This window comes from Bufo bufo, chromosome 4, assembly GCF_905171765.1.
Source record: "Bufo bufo chromosome 4, aBufBuf1.1, whole genome shotgun sequence".
In the NCBI taxonomy this organism is placed as follows: Eukaryota; Metazoa; Chordata; class Amphibia; order Anura; family Bufonidae; genus Bufo; species Bufo bufo.
Genome location: NC_053392.1, coordinates 198,780,500 through 198,802,561, shown reverse-complemented (window position 1 = coordinate 198,802,561; position 22,062 = coordinate 198,780,500). Strand labels below are relative to the sequence as shown.

At 45.3% G+C, this 22,062-nt stretch overlaps 1 protein-coding gene across 7 annotated transcripts in view; it reads right to left on the bottom strand.

Annotated features, from left to right (window-relative positions):
• Positions 1-789: 789 nt before the first annotated feature.
• The window catches only part of GPR160 (G protein-coupled receptor 160), a 42,297-nt gene continuing 21,024 nt past the window's right edge, over positions 790-22,062 (bottom strand). For 3 of the 7 annotated variants that reach the window (XM_040428206.1, XM_040428210.1, XM_040428211.1), the window contains 2 exons: positions 3,510-3,579; positions 790-2,132 (listed from right to left, as the gene is read on the bottom strand). In XM_040428206.1, coding sequence (XP_040284140.1) covers positions 1,006-2,132; positions 3,510-3,579 — 1,197 coding nt within the window. In that variant the 3' untranslated portion in view covers positions 790-1,005. Of the gene's footprint in view, positions 2,133-3,509; positions 3,580-9,620; positions 9,711-22,062 lie in introns of all 7 variants that reach the window. The other 4 variants (XM_040428207.1, XM_040428212.1, XM_040428208.1 and 1 more) reach the window with 3 other exon arrangements.

The window sequence follows — 22,062 nt, the reverse complement described above, 5'->3', positions numbered from 1 at the left end:
TCATAATGGATGCAGGCGGATGTATTATCAGAACGGAAGCGTTTTTGCTGATCCATGACAGATTCAGCAAAAACGCTGGTGTGAAAGTAGCCTAAACTGAAAACCTGGGTGAGATACACACCCTCAGCACACATCTATCATGCACTTCACCACAATATGTCTACCCCTACTCTACAATGTACTTGCAACCTAAGCTAATAATGCTATTTTTGTGTTTAAGGCTATGGGGTGGTTTTTCATTATAGCATTGTACTTATTTTGGGCTAAAATATCATCTTTCTGGTAGGTCTATCTTAAACATTTTCCACCTTTTGTCTTCAACAGCCTGCACTTTTTCACATGCAATACAGGCTGGCCTTTCTCATTCACAGTCAAATTTATCAGATTCCAAAAAAAAACAAAAAAACATGGGGAATATGAACATGAGGTAAACAACTACATGAGCATATCTGTTAAACAAGTAATCCTTGAAAACCACATTTGAAGCTCATGCACATGGTTGTATTCCGATTCTGTATTGTATAGATCCATAATAAGTCACATCTAGACTTATGCGAGGCTATGCTGTATTTCTGTATGCCTCTGTGAGGCACAGAGGGGTTTTTACTTGCAGATTCTGAGAAAATAAAGGACAGGTTCATTTGCCTGCCGTATTATTTGTCAGCACAGACCTGTGGATTTACAAAATAGTAGTCACCGTAAGGACAAAGCTCAAGAAAATGTATATCCACAGAGGAATGTTTGAATGTATCTACAATGAGAAGACCAGGTATGCTAGTCTACAAATAGATACTTTATTCTGTACAACCTGAGTAATTTAACATTTGACAAAAGCATTAGGGTATGGCTACACTGGTCGTGGCCAGGATCACAGAGTAGCGGTGATTCCATAGAAATGAATGTGATCTCCGCACCAGTCACAAGAAATCCAGCAGTTAATTTTTATGGGATCGCCTTTACTCTGCGATCCTGGCCGCGACCAGTGTCGCAGTGTAGCTACCCCCCCTAAACAGTCATAGCTTGAGAAGTCGCCTCTTTCAGGATTCTACACTTATAACTGGAGTGGGCACCTCTTTCAGTGGAGACAGCTTTGTTATCAGCTTGCATAAATGGCAGAACACAGTACTTCCAGCTAATAAATGGGTCTCTGTAAAAAGTCTTCTCTGTGATCTGTAGGTCAGGGTTCTTAAGTCCAAAGGATACTGCTATTAGAAAGCTGTTCAGAAAATATAACCAAGGCACATTCATATCCATGTATCCCGGGATATGCGCACATAAAAAGAGAATGATAATTTGGAGAACAACAAATGGGCTCCAAGTGCCTAAAAAAGAAAACAAAAGAGCAGCTATGAGACGTTTGCCTCCTTGAACGGGCCATCTATCTCCCAGAAGAAATGAGAATACGATTGCTGTGTTCTTTCTATACGATATCACTTTCAGTGACTTTAGGAATGTCCCTATTTCGGAACAGCAGAGTGTAAGCATTATGCAAATGATGCAGACTAAACTAATGGACATGTAAAAACTTTGACAGCTAGTGTAAAAATCACACTGATCTGTAGACTGTTCAGTGCCCACCTCTGGAGGGCCAACAGGGGAGAGAAGAACATAGGCAAAGGCCCCACTCCATAAAAGAAGAACACAGGCAATGTACAGAAGTCCTGAACAACCACATGGGATATGTAGAGACTTGACGACAGTCAAATAGTTATCCAGTCCAGATGCCAAGAAAAACGGCAAATGCAGAATACCATAGGTATGAGATATAATCTGTGTAAACAGGCAAATGTGGTAACTGGTGAACCTTAAGCCCACAATTGTAAAATCCTGGAAGCAGTGGATGGCAGAGATGGCAAAAAACAGCACAAAGTCAACAATGGCAAGTGAGATGCAGCAATAGCCCATGAAGCTGGCACTCACATTCTTGTGTCTTGCCCCGAATATAAATATGTTCATGATTACTTTGCCAGTCATTATCAAGATCAGTAAACAGCTGGGCTGAAGACTCTGCAAGTTGACGAGCAGCACTTCATGTCCGTTCATTGTGCCTGGGTCAGGTGTGGTGTCTGCCACAGAGGTGCTGAGGAAACCTGGGTTGTAATACATGGCGGGAATGTGGGATTTTCCTCCTGCTGGAAAAATAATATCATGAGGAACAGTTCTTAAAATCTTTCATGCTTCTAAAGGGAAAAACAAATAGCTTTTAGCGTAAACTATGCTATTGCCTCCCAGAATAAGGCTAGTTTCACACTAGCATAAAAAGTATCCGGCTGGCTGTTTCGGCAGAGGAACACCCTGCCGAATTTCATCATACCCAGAAAGGGCCGGAGCACTGCCAAGCCCCATTGACTATCTTGGGACCCAGCGGGGATACAGCATTAGTGCCGGGATTCGTCGGTACAAAAAAAAAAAAACGGTGCTTGCACTGGTTTTTGTCAGGCAAATTCTCGGCACTCATGACAGAAACCGTCCGGATCCCATTACAGGCATGTGTCAGACTAGAGCATTTACATCACACCAAGAAATACCCCTCCTTCAGCTAAGTTAAAATGCTCCCACAAGGCAAGTTTCAGACAAGCGAGTTGTCCAACGAGTGGAAGTGCGATTTCACGACCAAAACTCTGCTCCTGTAACGGAAACTCATGGCATTACAATGATTTATAATGCTGTGTGTCCATGCCCAAAACTAGCTGTGATGAGTAGTACTGACATAATTCTGTCAGTACAATTCATTGTGACCACAGACAACTTGCTCATCTGAAATTGGCCTAACACCCATCTCTGCCTTGGATGTCCATAAAATGCAGAATAACTTTTGGAGCGGGAGCCTTATGTCATGCAGCCCCCACTCTCTAGAATGCGCTACCGGGATCTAAACAGGGTTGTTGCATGTGCATGGATTTCTGCAGGTGAATGGGACAGTCACAGAAAGGTGTGCAACAAATCATGCACCCTAGGACAAAGCTCTAGGAAAAGATAAAACTTGGGGGTTTTGGACAGAAGGATGTCAGGTACTTTTTGAACTTCCCATGAGCAGTTTTGAAATGCTGGAACTACTGATTGGTTCAGCTCTTTTCCAGTGATGCTATTATACTGGTCGGGGAGGCTGAAAGCGGACACAGCCCAACATGGGCATGTTAGTAGCACAGTTCTAGTAACAGGAGCTGGAAGGCAGGTATGGGACAATCGCTCTTAATAAAAAGGACATGACTGTTCTTTATGTCCCCAGGTAAGACAAGGTACAGTGATGTTCTCCATGCTTCTTGGAGGAAACCATGATTTCTTTTTTTGGCACTTATATTTGATAGCGGCATGGAGAAGTACAGAAGACCCTTCATGGCCCTCTATGGCAGCCCTAGTACAGCTCTGGTGTAACACAACGGTGCAGATCAGCACTGCTCAATCTAATGCATGAGGTCATTTTTCTTAAATGAGATGAGAACAATGATGAATTCTAATTATCTATCTCAGGTTTACAAGCAGAACATTTCATGTGGCAAAATACTTACTTGCATCTAAGGACCGGTGGGGCTTAGACTTGCTGAATGAGGAGGAATGCACAGATTGAAACGGAGGAACCTACACAAAGAAAGATAGAGGCATGAAAGCACTGCCTACAGCCCGAGTACAGCGTATGGACTATTTGTCACCCAGTCAGTTTTACATTTCATTTGCGTCCCAGGAAAATTTATTCAAATGTTAGTAAGTATACCTAAAGGGGTTTTGCCACTTTAGCAAATAGCATTTATTATGCAGAGAAAGTTTCCATGGTTACGACCACCCTGCAGTCCAGCAGCATGGCCGTGCTTGAACACTATAGAGAAAAGTACCAGCCTACGTGAGCTCCCACAGTCCCGGCCACCAGAGAGGCTGGCATTTTTTCCTATAGTGTGCAAGCACGATCAAAACTGCTGGATTGCAGGGTGGTGGTAACCATGGAAACAAGCAGTGTATAATGTTATGGAAAAATGAATCCAGCCATCAAAGGAGACAATACGGACAATCACAGTACATTAGTAAGTGCCTTGTATTCACTTTCTCTACATGATAAATGGATGTGGACTGCACACATATAACATCCATGTGCTGTCCATATGTTTTTGTAGTCTTATAGAAATGAATGGGTCCGCATTTATTCCGTAAAAAATGCAAACTGAAAATACGTTTGTGTGCATGAGGCCTAAGTGTGTATACATATGTACATAGCTCTCAGTCACTGATAGTTGATCGGGGGTGGTCTTAGAGGGCTGTCTCACTTCAGCAAGTGCCATTTATCATGTAGAAAACGTTAATACAAGGACCTTACTAATGTATTGTTATTATCCATATTGTCTCCTTCACTGGCTTGGTTCATTTTTCCATAACATTACACACTGCTCGTTTCCATGGTTACCACCACCCTGTATTCCAGCAGTGGTGGTCGTGCTTACACACTATAAGAAACAATGCCAACCCCTCTGGTGGCCGGGACCGTGGTAGCTCATGTAAGCTGGTTTCTTTTTTTTTTTTTTTTTTTTATAATGTACAAGCACAGCCATTGCTGCTGAACTGCAGGGTGGTCGTAACCAGTGATGTCAGTTCGCAGTAAGAACAGCCGCCGGGGGCCTTCATCGGGCTGTTCTCGGAACTGCCTGCTCCCGGTGACTGCATTTGATTTCAGACCGGCTCCCGGCACAGGCACAGGTAAGGGCTTACCTGTGCATCGCCGGACGGGTGATTCTACCTTACTAAAGATGGCAGCCCGCATGTGTTCACTGGCAGACACTGCGAACTGACCATCACTGGTCGTAACCATGGAAACATTCTCTGCAAAATAAATGCTATTTGCTGAAGTGGCCAAACCCTTTAAAGGAAACCTGTCATCAACTTTATGCAGACATCACTGAGAGCAGCATACAATCGTAACAGAAATGCTGATGTCAGCGGTGTGTCACTCATGAGCGAATAGTAAGTGGTTGCTGAGAACCAGCATCATAATCATTGCAGCCCAGGCCTTGAATAGAGTCACATCTACCTGAGAAGAGTCCTGGTTATCCATAATCTCCTGCTCTCTCGCCCATCTGCTGATGACTGGCAGTTCTCTCCTAGAGAGAAAGGGAGAAAACTAGGTAGAAGATGTCAGTCATCAGCAGGTGGGCAGGAGAGCAGGAAGTCATGAATAACCAGGACTCTTCTCAGGTGGCCGGGACTCTTTTCCAGGCCCAGTCTGCAATGATTGTGATGTTGGTTCTTGGCAACCACTTACATTGAGCAGGCACCTTGGCTAGATGCGCCAGGGGGTCCTGTGACCCCCCCAATGTCGGCGATCGCAGAAAACCGCAGGTCAATTTAGACCTGCGGTTTTCTGCGTTTCCGGGTTATTCGGGTCTCTGAGGACCCGATAACCCGGAACAGGATGGTGATCGGTGGTGTGATTTTACCCCACCAATCACCATCCTGCGATCCTGAGTGGTGATGGTGACATCACCTCTCAGGATCGCCTCTGATTGGTAGGAGGGCGGGCCAGCGGGAGATTCAAATGGAAGCAGCGCTCCTCTCCTCCTCCTTTTGTGCCCGGAGCCCGAGGAGAGCTGCCTGCACGTGTGGAGCATCACCCCATCTGTGCCCCAGCACCCATCCTTGCCCCCAGGACCCGATCTCTGCCCCAGCACCCCCCATCCTTATCAGAAGGTAATTAGGGAAAGGTTGGGCTAGGCAGGGAAAATAAAGGGAAAGTTAGTGGTAAAAAAAAAAGTTTTCTTGCATTCCCTTAAGTAGGGTGTCTGGGGTCGCACAGCTGTGTGACCCTAGACCCCCCAGGGGTGCTGCTGCTTGCCCCTCCCCCCCCAACTTTTTTGGGGCGTAGGCAGTTTTTGTTTTTTTTGTGTGCGTACGCTGACTGTGGCCGGCACTCTTAGCGTCCGGCCACTGTTAGCGCATCACACACCCCACCGCTGATCAACTTCGGACGATTGATCAGCGGTTTTGAATTTTTTTTTTACTTTTTTTTCACATTTTCCCCCTTTTTTTTTTTTGTCTGTTAGGCTTAGGGTGAGTACGTGAACACCCGTGCCCCACACACACGCACACCAAATAAAGATTTACACGCACACACATACACACGCAGACACACACTCCCCTATGGCCCGCCGGACATTCTCGGCCGAGGAGGCATACGCCCAGCTTGCCTCCGACTCAGAGAGTCCCAGTAAGGACGAGGATGACCCCACTTTCCTGTTGTCATCCGCGTCCTCCTCATCATCTAGCAATGATGATGAGCCAGGTGGAGCAAGGAGACTGCCATGTTAGGGACCCTGTGGCCCACCCTAGTACGAGCAGCTCTGGGGCTCGTACTAGTTTTCCGGCCCACCAGTTAAATCCACCGGAGCCCCCTGCCGGTGAACTTGTCTGGTGTACCCCAGAGCGATTTGAGCCCGTAATTCCTGATTTTGTAGGCCAACCAGGAATCCAGATTTCCACAGTGGGCTTCACTGAATATGACTTTTTTAGTCATCTTTTCAGTGACCAACTGGTAAATCTAATGGTGGAGCAGACGAACCTGTACGCCCAACAGTTCGTTGCTCAACACCCGGGCTCCTTTTTGGCTAGGCCTTGTGGCTGGACGCCGGTCAGTGCAGCCGAGATGAGGACATTTTGGGGCCTCGTGCTGCATATGGGCCTAGTCAAGAAACCTAGTGTCAGGCATTACTGGAGTGGGGACGTCTTCTACCAGACCCCACTTTACAGTACGGCCATGACACGCTCCCGGTTTGAGGCCATCCGGAAATGCCTGCATTATTCAGATAATGCAGCATGTCCCGTCCCTTCCCCCCGAGGTGATCCTGCCTATGACCGTCTGTATAAGAAAAACGACCGGTCATCGATCACTTTGGGGCCAAATTTGTACAGGCCTATGTACCTGGAAGGGAGGTCGCGGTTGATGAGTCTCTCCTTGCGTTCAAGGGGAGACTCATTTTCCGCCAGTATGTTCCCTCAAAGCGGGCGAGGTATCGCGTGAAGCTGTACAAATTTTGTGAGAGTACCTCAGGGTACACTTACAAGTTTCGTGTGTACGAGGGGCGAGATTCCCGTATTCAACCCCCCAGAATGTCCCACCACTCTGGGTGTTAGCGGGAAACTTGTGTGGGACCTTTTGCACCCACTGCTAGATAAGGGTTACCACCTTTACGTGGATAACTTTTATACTAGTATCCCCTTGTTCCAGTCCCTCGCCGCCAGATCCACGTCCGCTTGTGGGACCGTGCGGAAAAATCAACGCGGCCTCCCTGCCCACCCCCTCCAGGTACCTATCCCCAGGGGTGAGACCCGTGCCCTTACCACTGGAAACCTGTTGCTGGTCAGATATAAGGGCAAGAGGGATGTCCTTGTACTGTCCACAATTCATGGTAACAGCATCACCCCTGTCCCGGTGCGAGGTACCGCGGCAACTGTCCTCAAGCTCGATTGTATCGTCGACTACAATCGGTATATCTCTCTGATCAAGTCCTCAAGCCATATAATGCCATGCGCAAAACCCGGGCATGTTACAAAAAAGTTGCGGTCTACTTGGTGCAGGTTGCCATGTACAACTCTTTTGTGCTGTCCCGGAGCGCTGGCAACACAGGGACATTCCTTCAGTTCTATGAGGCAGTCCTCAAGGACCTGATCTTTTCGGACCTGGAAAGAGCAGGCCGGAGTACCTCGGGAACTGGAGGCGCCCGGATCGTCCCTGGCCAACACTTTCCAGGTGTGGTCCCCCATACTGGAAAGAAGGGACGGACCCAAAAAAGGTGCAGAGTGTGTCACAGGAGGGCGATACGGAAGGACACCACTACTCAATGTGACACGTGCCCCGATCATCCAGGCCTCTGCATTATTGGTTGCTTCAGGGAGTACCACACTTCCATGGAGTACTAAATTTATATCCCAATTTAGCCACTGACTATCGGATAAAAAAGACTGGTTTTCAGACTTGTGTACGACCACATATGGGGTGTTTCTGTAAACGGCAGTCAGAGCAATAAAGATAGTCTTGTTTGACTGTTAACCCTTGCTTTGTTAGTGAAAAAATGGGTTAAAATGGAAAATTTGGCAAAGAAATGAAATTCTCACATTTCATCCCTATTTGCCAATAACTCTTGTGAAATACCTAAAGGGTTAACGACGTTTATAAAATCTGTTTTGAATACCTTGAGGGGTGTCGTTTCTTAGATGGGGGCCACTTTTAGGGAGTTTCTACTCTAGGGGTACATCAGGGGGGGGCTTCAAATGGGACATGGTGTAAATAATCCAGTCCAGCAAAATCTGCCTTCCAAAAACCATATGGTGCACCTTTCCCTCTACGCCCTACTGTGTGGCCGTACAGTAGTGTACGACCACATATGGGGTGTTTCTGTAAATGACACAGAGTCAGGGCAATAAAGATACAGTCTTGTTTGGCTATTAACCCTTGCTTTGTTAGTGGAAAAAATGGGTTAAATTTGAAAATCTGGCAAAAAAATGAAATTCTCAAATTTCATCCCCATTTGCCAATAACTCTTTTGCAACACCTAAAGGGTTAACAAAGTTTGTAAAATCAGTTTTGAATACCTTGAGGGGTGTAGTTTCTAGAATGGGGTCATTTTTAGGTGGTTTCTATTATGTAATCCTCACAAAGTGACTTCAGACCTGAACTGGTCCCTAAAAATTGGTTTTGAAAATTTATGAAAAATTTCAAGATTTGCTTTTAAACTTCTAAGCCTTGTAATATCCCCCAAAAATAAAATATCATTCCCAAAATGATCCAAACATGAAGTAGACATATGGGGAATGTAAAGTAATAACTAATTTTGGAGGTATTACTATGTATTATAGAAGTAGAGAAATGGAAACTTGGAAATTTGTAATTTTTTACAAATTTTTGCTAAATTTGGTATTTATTTATAACAAAAAATTTATTTTTTTTACTTCATTTTACCAGTGTCATGAAGTACAATATGTGACGAAAAAACAGTCTCAGAATGGCCTGGATAAGTCAAAGTGTTTTAAAGTTATCACCACTTAAAGTGACACTGGTCAGATTTGCAAAAAATGGCCTGGTCCTTAAGGTGAAATAAGGCTGTGTCCCAAAGGGGTTAAAAGGTAACGTAACTAATTAAACATACCATAGATAATTCAAAACCCAAATAATTAAATCATTAATAATATATATATAAAATTCCAAAAAAAGGATCTAATGCTCAACTAGTCCACTGCTGGGTGACCACCACCCCACTAATAAACACCACAACAGTGAAAGATTTGCCATAAAATTGGAGAAGGGGGTGGCGAGGGCGCAGATCATCTTCAAACTTCTGTGGCTTGACCACAGAGATCACTGGAATATATAGTCTATCTTCCTGCCACTGGCACCCGGAACGCTAAAACTGTTTAAAGGAAAATTGGCTTAGTTGTCCCTAGCAACCAACCAGATTCCAGCTTTATTTTCCAAAGGAGCTCTGAAAAAATTAAAAGTTGGAATCTGATTAGTTGCTATGGGCAACTAAACCACTTTTGATAAATCTACCCCAATGTCTTCCTTGAAGTTGGTCTCATCTTCCAGCCTGAAATGCAGTTGTACCACAAATCGGGGAGTTTTACAAGTAAAACTATGGAATACCTACAAAAACGTACATCCATTAGGCGTCCACATGTATTCACACTTCAGGATTAAATTCGGGGTGTATTTTCCCGGAGGATCCAAGGCTGATTTCCTGTTGTGGATGTGAAGCACACACACACAAAGATTAGGCTTACTGTCATTCAGTAAGGCTTTTTCTGCACCATGTGAATAGGGTATAAACTACTCCAGTCAGGCTACTTTCACACTAGCGTTCTTTGCTGGATCCGTCAGGGATCAGCCGAAACGCTTCCGTTACTGAAAATACAACCATCTGCATCCGTTATGAATGGATCCGGTTGTATTATCTGTAACATAGCCAAGACGGATCCGTCATAAACTCCATTGAAAGCAATGGGGGACGGATCCGTCCCCACTGACTTGCATAGTGGGTCATGCAGGATCTGTTTTGCTCTGCATCCCATGACGGAAAGAAAACAGTCGGTTTGCTCCCCAGTATGGGAACGCAACCAAACGGAATGGAATGCATTTTGGAGCATCCCGTTCTGTTCAGTTACGTTTTGTCCCTATTGACAATGAATGGGGACAAAACTGAAGCATTTTTCTCTGGTATGGAGACCCTATGACAGATCTCAATACCGGAAAATAGAAACGCTAGTGTGAAAGTAGCCTCACTTGTGTTGCATGCAGAATGTTAGTGTATTTCGATGAGGACTGAGGTATAGCATCAGTGCCTAACCCCTTAATGAATCCTGAACGTGTAAACATAACCTTATAAGGCCTCATGCACACGACCGCAGTTTTTTTACGGCTCGGATGCGGACCCATTCACTTCAATGGGGCCGTAAAAGATGCGGACAGCACTCAGTGTGCTGTCCGCACCCGTTGCTCCGTACCGTGGCCCCGCAAAAAAATAAATATAACCTGTCCTATTCTTGTCCCTCTTGCGGACAATAATAGGCAGTTATATCAATGGCTGTCAGTGCCGTTCCGCAAATTGCGGAACGCACATGGACGCCTCTGGTGTTTTGCGGATCTGCAATTTGCAGACCCCAAAACACACCACGGTGCATGTAGCCTAATAATGAACTTAACAAGCAGACTGATGTGCAGTAAAACCTCATATCTGCAGTCTTATCAGTCTGTGTGGCCATATCCTAATGCAATTCTTTCAAAACATCCTCTGATCTATGATGAATCCGAGCACAAAAGTGGAGATGACAACACTTTTTAAGCCCCTCAAAAGGTCTTGTCCCATTAAAGCACTTGTACTCTGGTATGTCCATTAGTTTCATAGTGTTGAATGGAGTGGCAGCACGTTATGTATGACTGTCATTCCATTCAAACGGGGGAACACGGGGCCCCCTGTTCTCATGATCCTGTGTATAGGGGATAGGTGTTTGTAATGGGACAACCTGTTTAACCGAGTACAAATCTTCAGGACAAGAATGTATGGATTAAACGGGTTCTCCGGAATTTACATATTAATGACCTATCCCAGGATAGGTCATCAATATGAGGTCTGTGGCGGTCCGACTCCCCACCGATCTGCTGCTTGAAGAATCTGTGGACTGTCTGATGAGCATAGCGGCTGAACGTGACTTCACATGGCCTAGGAAGAGGACTAAGCGCTCACAGACCCCAGCTGCCTCTTTCTCATATTGATCTAACGTTGATGACCTATTTAATATTTAAATCTGGAAAACCCCTTTAAGAAATTCCACTGCACTCCCGAGATGTGTGATGCAATTACAGCTTTATTACGGTATATTGCCAGGCTCAGATCAATGCATGCTGAATGACATAATAGGCGTCAAAATACCATACATTTCAATAAAAGATGACCATCTAACGTTAAGAAAATCAGAAATGCGATCGTGAGGCTGGTATCCAATAATATATAAAGTGTCTAACGAAAGGGGGGGGAAGCAAAAAGATTTTTATTTTATTATTTCTTGCTTTGTTTCATTTTCTCTTTCTTTAGCCATTTTACATATTATCAGCCTCATGATCTTATTCCTGATATTTTTTTAACCCTAGCTGTACCACTGAGGGTCTATTCACACGTCCGCAAAATGGGTCCGCATCCGTTCCGCAGCGCATGGTAGTTCCGTTCCGCAGCTCCGCAAAAAAATAGAACATGTCCTATTCTTGTCCGCAGCCATGGACAAGAAAAGGCATTTCTATCATAGTGTTGGACATGTGCGGACCGCAAAATGTGTAACGCACATTGCCCATGTCAGTGTTTTGCGGATCGCAAAACAGTTGCGGACGTGTGAATGGACCCTAAGGAAGGCCATTTTTAACCGACGTGTCTGTGAGCACATTACTTTATAACATACCCATTGATCCAAGTCTGGCAATATAACAAATCTGTAACTGCATCACACATCTCAGGAGTGCCGTGGAATTTCTTCATCAGGCTGCAACAAGTCAGGCTTCATTTTGGACTGCAACAAGTCTATCACATGCACCCCACACTACAAAGCAGAGTGCGAGATTCAGATTATCCAAAGATTTTCGAGCATGTATGGAAACAGAAGCACCGAGACCTTCAGAAGATTAATTGAATGCAGACATATCTATGGCACTGTACTATATAGTATGGTATTACTTCTAGAACTGGAGGAAGGGGGGGGGGGACACTTACAGGTATTAAGACTGGACTTTTGTTACTGGTTTTTAAAGGGTAACTGTCATTTTTTTGCTAGTTTATTAGTACTTGGCATGTCAATGATTGTCAAATAACATCTTTCATTAATGTCCTCTGTCCCTTTCCACTGCTCCCTTAAAAAAGACAGTTGCTAGGGCTCATCTGTCTCTGGCTAAGAAGACAGGAAAACGGAGGGGCGGTCCTTCACACTGCATGCCTGCATAAAGCCTCATGCAGACGTCCGTGGAACACGGTCCGTGAGATACCGGACTGGCATCCTGCTTAGTGCAGGAGCGCACAGCGTCATTGGTAGCTATGACGCCGTGCGCTTCGTGCCGCCGCTGCTGTACAGTAATACACTCGTATAGATCATACGAGTGTATTACTATACTGCGGCGGTGGTACAAAGCACACGGTGTCATAGCAACCAATGATGCCGTGCGCTCCTGCACTAAGCAGGATGCCAGTCTGGTATCTCACGGACCGTGTTCCACGGACGTCTGCATGAGGCTTTAGGCTTCAGAGTGAGGAGGTGTGCCTCTCAGTAATCCAATTTGATTGGCTGGCAGGGAGCTGCTGGCTACAGCAAGTGTGTATGGGAAGTGAAGGAAAGCAGTTTTGGCCTCAGAGAACTGGCACAGGAGCCATCTTCAGAAGGTCCTCATATTGTAAATGTTTAAAACAGCCGTAACCAAGGGAAAAACTCAAGGAAAACAGTGGTATGTGAACAAACTAAAGATTGCTTTATGCATAATGCTGCTGCAGCAGTAACATATGCTAAAAAAATAGATTTTTTGATAAAAACATGACAGTTACCCTTTAATCTCTGTTCTACTGGCATCAGATCCTCCACAAATATTGAGAAGTAAACCTCAATAATTGTGGTGCAGCCCAGTAGGTCCATGAGGCAGAAATGGAAACGACGACATCTCGGAGCTGGTGTAGTATAGTCATAAATTATAAGAAACGTGCGAGTTCAGCTAGGCCCAGCCTTAGGCCCCTTTCACACGAGCGAGTATTCCGCGCGGATGCGATGCGGGAGGTGAACACATTGCACCCGCACTGAATACTGACCCATTCATTTCTATGGGGCTGTTCACATGAGCGGTGATTTTCACGCATCACTTGTGCGTTGCGTGAAAATCGCAGCATGCTCCTCTTTGTGCATTTTTCACGCAACGCAGGCCCCATAGAAGTGAATGGGGTTGCGCGAAAATCGCAAGCATCCGCAAGCAAGTGCGGATGCGGTGCGATTTTCACGCACGGATGCTAGGAGACGATCGGGATGGAGACCTGATCATTATTATTTTCCCTTATAACATGGTTATAAGGGAAAATAATAGCATTCTGAATACAGAATGCATAGTAAAACAGCGCTGGAGGGGTTAAAAAAATAATAATAATAATTTAACTCACCTTAATCCACTTGATCGCGGAGCCCGGCATCTGCTTCTGTCTCATTTGTTGAATAGGACCTGTGGTGAGCATTAAGTACAGTTACAGGACCTTTGATGACGTCACTCCGGTCATCACATGGTACGTCACATGATCTTTTACCGTGGTGATGGTTCATGGGATGACCGGAATGACGTCATCAAAGGTCCTGGAATGATTGCTCACCACAGGTCCTGTTCAGCACAGAAGGAGACAGATGAGATGCCGGCAGCGCCAACAAGTGGATTAAGGTGAGTTAAAAAAAGTAAAAAAAATTTTAACCCCTCCAGCGCTAGTTTACTATGCATTCTGTATTCAGAATGCTATTATTTTCCCTTATAACTATGTTATAAGGGAAAATAATACAATCTACAGAACACCGATCCCAAGCCAGAACTTCTGTGAAGAAGTTCGGGTTTGCGTACCAAACATGCGCGATTTTTCTCACACGAGTGCAAAACGCATTACAATGTTTTGCACTCGTGCGGAAAAATCGCGGGTGTTCCCGCAATGCCCGTGTGAAAGAGGCCTTAGGGTTCATGCACATGAGCAAGTGTTCCCCTTGCCCATGCTGTGGACCCGCAAATAGCGGTCAGCAATGCATATGTACCGGCCACTTGAATGGGTCCACAATCCACAAGATACATTCCGCACCGCAAAAACATAGAACATGTTCTATTTTTTGCGGTGCGGAGGCACGGACGGAACCCCACTGAAGTGCTTTGTAGTGCTTCCGATCCATGCTTCCACTCGGCACCGCTCGGTGTCTTGCGGACCCAACGGGAGTGTACACGCTGATGTGCATGAACCCTTACAACCTTGAACTTTTTGGAAAAGTGGTATGCAGGGCACAAACACCCCAAAAAGTCACACATTTTGCACTAGCAGGGCCTTGCACAAAAAAATTTAAAAATTTATTAGGCCAATTATGTACTTTCCTTTATCTCACTAAACACAGCCAACAGTCCGCAGCCATGACGGACAACAATCCCCATCAGAGCCAGCTACAGAAGCACTGCAGTGTCAGCACTTCCTGCTTCCACCCTTCTATGTGAGGAGAAGACCTATACAAAAGGAATTAATTTGCACAGTCAACAAAGCTGAGCTGAAGTTCCACATATGTGAGGCGTCTGCAGCCAAACACCTGCTCCCCTAATGTACTCGCTCACTCATACTGCAGCCATGGTGACCACTTACCGGTACATACACTCTCTTCCTGATTTTCTACTTAGATTTTGCAGTTCAAAAACACCCATGAGATCCTTTAGGGCTCTTTCACACAAACATCTGGATGAGATGCGTGTAGCGACCGCATAGCATCTGGACTGAATCCTGACCCGTTCATTTCAATGGGTATGTGTGTTACATTATCTCTGCGTTCAGGAAAAATCGCAGCACGTTCTAAATCATGTGTTTTATACGCAGCTCTGACTTCATAGAAGTGAATGGGGCTTGCGTGAAAATTGGAATGCATCCGCATGCAGTGCATTTTTCACTGATGGGTGCTAGGAGATGTAGATTGTCATTCATCATTATTTTTTTTCATGCAAGTGAAAACACATATAATCCGGATACAATCCAGAGGGAAAAAAATTCTAACATTGAACACAATCGCAGACAAAACAGATTGAACGTGCCTGCTAAACCAGCAGTTTTTCCCTGAACAGATCCTGACAATCCATATCACTGGTGTGATGTCCAATTCTGTGAAGAGGTGGTCAGTGAAGCCTCCGTGAAGATGTCCTTGATGGATCCATATGTCATCCGTGTTTGACAGACACTGTGCAGCTGAAAAATTATTTTCAAAGCATCTCTTCCTAATGACCCGTGAAAACATAGATAAAACACGGATGTAATTCACGTTGCGGCCATGGTTTTCACGGGCTCATAGACTATAATGGGCGTGATGAATCCGTGAACATAGAGACTGATGTGTGAATAAACACATTAAAATGAATTGGTACTTGTCCTGTTCGTGGAGAACACATACAGCACACGTACGTGGAACACTGGCGTGTGAATGAGGCTTTAGGCTCTGTTCACACTGTGTGATAATGGAGCACTTCTTGATCACACCACAATCACAAGTAAAGTGCCATGAAGAAACTGCTCTAGAAGATGACAATGACAGGTTTCTATTTGAAATGTGCACATATGATGCTGTTAGTTTAGCTCAGGCATCCTCAAACAGCGGCCCTCCAGCTGCTGCAAAGCTACAACTCCCAGCATGCCCGAACATCCTACAGGTATCAGCCTACAGCAGGGCATTGTGGGAGTTGTAGTTTTACAACATCTGGAGGGCCGCAGTTTGAGGATGCCTGGTTTAGGCAATTAAACCCCCACTCAGGCTGGGAATTGCATCTGTAATATGGACGCTAAAGTACAGTGGATATAAAAAGTCTACACACCCCTGTTAAAATGTCAGGTTTCTGTGATGTAAAAAAATGAGACAAAGATAAATCATTTCAGATTTCAGAACTTTTTCTACCTTTAATGTGACCTATAAACTGTACCACTCAACTGAAAAACAAACTGAAATCTTTTAGGTGGAGGCAAGAAAAAGAAAAAACTAAAATAATGTGGTTGCATAAGTGTGCACACCCTCTTATAACTGGGGATGTAGCGGTGTTCAGAATTAAGCAATCACATTCAAAATCATGTTAAATAGGAGTCAGCGTACACCTGCCATCATTTAAAGTGCCTCTGATTAACCCCAAATAAGGTTCAGCTGCTCTAGTTGGTCTTTCCTGAAATTTTCTTAGTCGCGTCCCACAGCAAAAGCCATGGTCCACAGAGAGCTTCCAAATCATCAGAGGGATCTCATTGTTAAAAGGTATCAGTCAGGAGAAGGGTACAAAAGAATGTCCAAGGCATTAGCTATACCATGGAACACAGTGAAGACAGTCATCATCAAGTGGAGAAAATATGGCACAACAGTGACATTACCAAGAACTGGACGTCCCTCCATTGATGAAAAGACGAGAAGAAAACTGGTCTGGGAGGCTACCAGGAGGCCTAAAGCAACATTAAAGGATCTGCAGGAATATCTGGCAAGTACTGGCTGTGTGGTACATGTGACAACAATCTCCTGTATTCTTCTTATGTCTGGGCTATGGGGTAGAGTGGCAAGACGAAAGCCTTTTCTTACGAAGAAAAACATCCAAGTCAGGCTACATTTTGCAAAAACACATTTGAAGTCTTCCAAAAGCATGTTGGAAAAGGTGTTATGGTCTGATGAAACCAAAAGATATGTTTGGCGCAAAAACAACACTGCACATCACCAAAAGAACACCATCCCCACAGTGAAGCATGTTGGTGGCAGCATCATGCCAAGGGGCTGTTTTTCTTCAGCTGGAACTGGGGCCTTAGGTAAGCTAGAGGGAATTATGAACAGTTCCGAATACCAGTCAATATTGGCACAAAACCTTCAGGCTTCTGCTAGAAAGCTGAACACGAAGAGGAACTTTATCTTTCAGCATGACTAATAAAATCAGCTGTAATAAAATCAAAAGGTGCTTCAACAAAGTATTAGTGCAACCATGTTATATTATATTTTTCTTCCCTCTAAAAGATTAGTTTGTTGTTGAGTTGTACAGTTTATAGGTCACATTAAAAGGTGGGAAAAGTTCTGAAATGATTTTTTTTATTTTTTACATCACAGAAACCTGACATTTTAATATATGCACATTACAGCTGTCTGAATTAGCCCTTAAATGAGTCCTAGTGTGAATAAGGCTACATGCACATGACTGTATGTGTTTTGCGGTCCGGAAAAAAAAAAAAACACATCCGTATGCCATCCGTTTTTTTGGGGCGGATCCATTGTAACAATGCCTACAACGTAGGGGTGGGCGATATAGGCGATATGCGATATAAATTTGCGATATAAATTTGTGCCACGATATGGATTTTGAGCATATCGCCGGACCGCGTTCCCATGGTGACAGGGACGCTTGCCTGGGGGTTAGACTATACAGGGCCACGCCGCTGACAGTAGAACATTTAAAAACTAATCAGTAACTTTAACTTTATTCATTGGTGATCTCTTTACTGTATACCTTACTAGGTCTTAGCTCCGGTAACAGCAGGCAGTGCGGGCGGGCGGCGCTCACTCACTGATGTCACGCGCCTGCTCCTCCCACTAGGCGGCGCAGGCGCGTGACGTATGTGAGTGAGCGCCACCCCCCGCACTGCCTGCTGTTATCGGAGCTAAGATCTAGTAAGGTATACAGTAAAGAGATCACCAATGAATAAAGTTAAAGTTACTGATTAGTTTTTAAATGTATTCCTGTGAGCGTCGGGGGGGGATCTGTGGATGGCACCGTTTAGGGGAGGGGGGGTGTCTGTGGATGGCACCGTTTAGGGGAGGGGGGGTGTCTGTGGATGGCACCGTTTAGGGGAGGGGGGGTGTCTGTGGATGACACCGTTTAGGGGAGGGGGGGGGTGTCTGTGGATGGCACCGTTTAGGGGAGGGGGGGGGTGTCTGTGGATGGCACCGTTTAGGGGAGGGGGGGGTGTCTGTGGATGGCACCGTTTAGGGGAGGGGGGGTGTCTGTGGATGGCACCGTTTGGGGAGGGGGGGGGGATCTGGGGATGGCATTGTTTAGGGGAGGGGGGGATCTGGGGATGGCATTGTTTAGGGGAGGGGGGGGGATCTGTGGATGGCACCATTTAGGGGAGGGGGATCAGCTCCCTGCTGTTGTGTGCACAAAGCACAGGGCAGCAGGGAGAGTGTAAAGTCCTATTCACCCTAATAGAGCTCTATTAGGGTGAATATGACAAGGGTTCTACGTTCTAGCCCTTAAGGAGACTAATAGTTATTAAATAAAATGTAAAAAAAAGTTTAAACACGCCCCCCCAAATATAGAAAACAATATATCACGATATATATCGCACATGCTTAAAATTATATCGCAATATAGATTTTAGGCCATATCGCCCACCCCTACTACAACGGACAAGAATAGGACATGATCTATTTTTTTTTCCGGGGCTATGGAACGGACATACTGATGCGGACAGCACACGGTGTGCTGTCCGCATTTTTTGCGGACCCGTTGAAATGAATGGGTCCGCATCCTATCCGCAAAAAAACAAAACAGAAACAAACAACGTTCATGTGCATGTAGCTTTAAACTGTCAGCAAAAGTGTCTCCTTCTATGCCTGTTCTTTGTTCTTCTACATCGTTTGTCAGGTATAGGACCACCATAGCAACGGTGGTTGTGCATGCGCAGTGCAGGTAAGATTCCCTGCAACTCTGGTTGTTGGGATCAAGAAAGCATGCATAGGCACGCATGCACACCAGCTCCCCTCCGAGCCACCTTGCATCAGTGTGTGTAGAACACGTCCAAGGCATGCACAGTAGCCTTCGAGCTGTTCTTCACAGATCCATCAATGGCTGCTCGTACCAGTGTCCCCTCCATGATAGGCTGCTAATGAATATACTTCACTAGCAGCCTCAGGAACACGCAGCCATGAACTTGAGATTGGACAACCCCTTAAATAGAGGGGGTTCTCTGTTCAGGATACTCATGTGTTGCCCAGAGTGAAGAGCAGTTCCAAATGGCATCTTACACTGTGTAGGACTTCATTTACCCTGTGGTGTGGTGACGCTGCACAGTAACCAAACATTTAAAAGGGTTGTCTCACTTCAACAAATGGCATCTATTATTCAGAGAAAGTTAATACAAGCCACTTACTAGGTACTGTGATTGTCCATGTTGCCTCCTTTGCTGGTAGGATTCATTTTTCCATCACATTATATGCTTCTCCTTTCCATGGCTACGACCACCCTGCAATCCAGCAGTGTTGGCCGTGCTTGCACATTATAGGAAAAAGCAGCAGCCCATGTGTGGTTTCAGCCACCAGAGAGTCCAGTGCTTTTTCCTATAGTGTGCAAACACGACCGCCACTGATGGATTGCAGGCTGGTCATAACCATGGAAACGAGCAGTGTATGTGATGGAAAAATGAACCAAGGAATCAACATGGACAATCGCAATACATTAGTAAGTGGCTTGTATTAACTTTCTCTGCATAATAGATGCCACTTGCTGAAGTGAGACGACCCCTTTAAGGGCCCTTTACACGGACCGATTCTCAGCCAGAAGATCACTAACAAGCGTTCATAGGAACGCTCGTTAGCGATTATCTGGAGTGTAAAGGTGCCGCCGATTACCTGATGAACAAGTGAAACACTCATTCATCGGGTAATCGCATCATTCACCTGGTCACAAAAATCCTCAGCCAGCAGCAGATGGTGCTGTGTAAACAGTATCTGCTGCCTGCAGTCTTCTCCACTGATGAGCAGGCACCTGTCCGGAAGGAATGCTTCCTACACCTGCTCACCACGGCAATTGCTGCGGCCAGCAGGTAAAAAGAGCAGAGAAGACATCGCTAGTATGAGCCCTGCCTTCTCTTTAAACTGCTGACCGGCGGGGGTGCCAAGAGTCGGACCTCCATCGATCTGATATTGATAACCTATCCTGAAGATAGGTTATCAATAGTAAAAAGTGGACAACCCCTTTTAACATTTACAAAGCATCCTTTTTTTTTTTTTTTACGGCAGTCCCATGCACCATGGTCTGGAGTGGATCTCATGGACTTCTATGGGAGAGTTTTCTAGACCTGCTCTGTGATCTGTGCAGAGATCATTGTACAAGGAAAGAATAGATAAGCTCTGACAATCGCCTATTGCAAATGGTGGATCCTGTCTTATCTATACACAGAGGTGCTATCATTACAGGCAGGATTAGAATGAAAGATGAGCAGGTTAGGCTGCAATCACCTCTCCATTTAGCACAAATGCTGACTGTCGGCCGGCAAAAAAAAAACTTGCATGCGACTGTTTTTGTACGAGCAAAATCACCGCTGGACATCACTGTAGTCACGGCGGTAAAGTAGAGGATCCGGCAATGCCAGATCCTGCGAGATCTGGCAGGCTGCTTTGTGCCAGAACAGCCTGTAAGATCTCCTCCTCACGGAGATGTAATCGAGGCCCAACTGCAGTAAAGTGATCTGTCAGACCAAGAAGTGGCGCCTATTAGGCTTTGTGGCCAGTGCGAAAACTGCAGGATTTTATGGTTTTTGTTAAAATATAGAGAGAGTGACATGAAAAATTCTTTAAAAATATGTTCAAGACAAAACATGACATAATTTAAACAGTAGGTCATTTTCTGATGACATTCCCTTTAAGTGCACCATAGCTCCACTGTATTCGCCTTCTAGCACTTCCCACTGTAGCTTGATTTACATGGCTGGGCTTTCCCTGCATCATCGATTCTGGCGTTAAAATCTCATGCCAGTGCCAAGTCTGATGCAAACGCACAAGTGGCTTTTAACCTAGCCCGGCCTATATGGCTCTGACCTAGTGAGTCAGGCAGCAACAGGTAAGGGCAATTAAGGTAAGACCCAATTACAGTGCTGCCACACCTCCAGGTCAAAACCAGGAGTGGATTGAAAAAAAAGTGGAGGTTGTATCTGCCCTTAATACTTACGCTCCTGTTATGATCCACCCCTGATTTTGGCTTCAAAAACTGCAAAAAAAAAAAAAAATCCTGAACATGTGGCAGCAGCTTTAGGCCTCATGCATATGACCACACCGCAAACTGCAGATCCGCAAAACAGATGCCGGCTGTGTGCGTTCCACAATTTGCGGAGCGGGCCGCCTATAATAGAAATGCCTATTCGTGTCCGCAAAATGGGCAAGAATAGGCCATATTCTATTTTTTTTTTTTGCAGGCCGCGGAACGGTGCAACGGATGCGAACAACACACGGAGTGAACGGGTCTGCACCCAAGCCGTAAAGAATGCAGGTCCAGACCCAAACAATGGTCGTGTACATGAGGCCTTAGACCAAACGCCTCTCAGGCCAATTATTGGGAACAAACTTTTATAGGAAGGCTCGGTCCTGATAATTGACCCGTATATTCAAGCAGCCAATCAGCCGATGAATCAGCGAGTGCGCGTTTGTGTTCCAATGGACATCTGTCGTCCAGATGAAAGATGTCCGATTGTAGGCAGCAAATCTCCTCCCTCATTGCAAACGTGTTTACTGTCCATCGGCACTCGTCCTGCCCAAACAGTCTAATAGGGCCCATGATGCCCCTTACAGTTGTTCAAACTGGTCACACACGTTCAATGAAACCGGGCGATAGACAAAAGATCTTTCTAGGAATGTTCTTTCATTGACCTTTTGTTCGACCATCGCATGAAAATTCCAAACACGCCCAACTTCTTTTCAGACTATAGACTGTCGTTGCTCAGCTAAAACTATTGTTCATTCTGTTTTCTTGTTTTCTAATTGAGGGGGAGGGGGGGGGGGGGTGTTAATGTGTTGAAAGTCCCATGGATTTCTAGGAATGAAAGTCTGTGGCGCAGTGCCCATACTCCGCTCCCA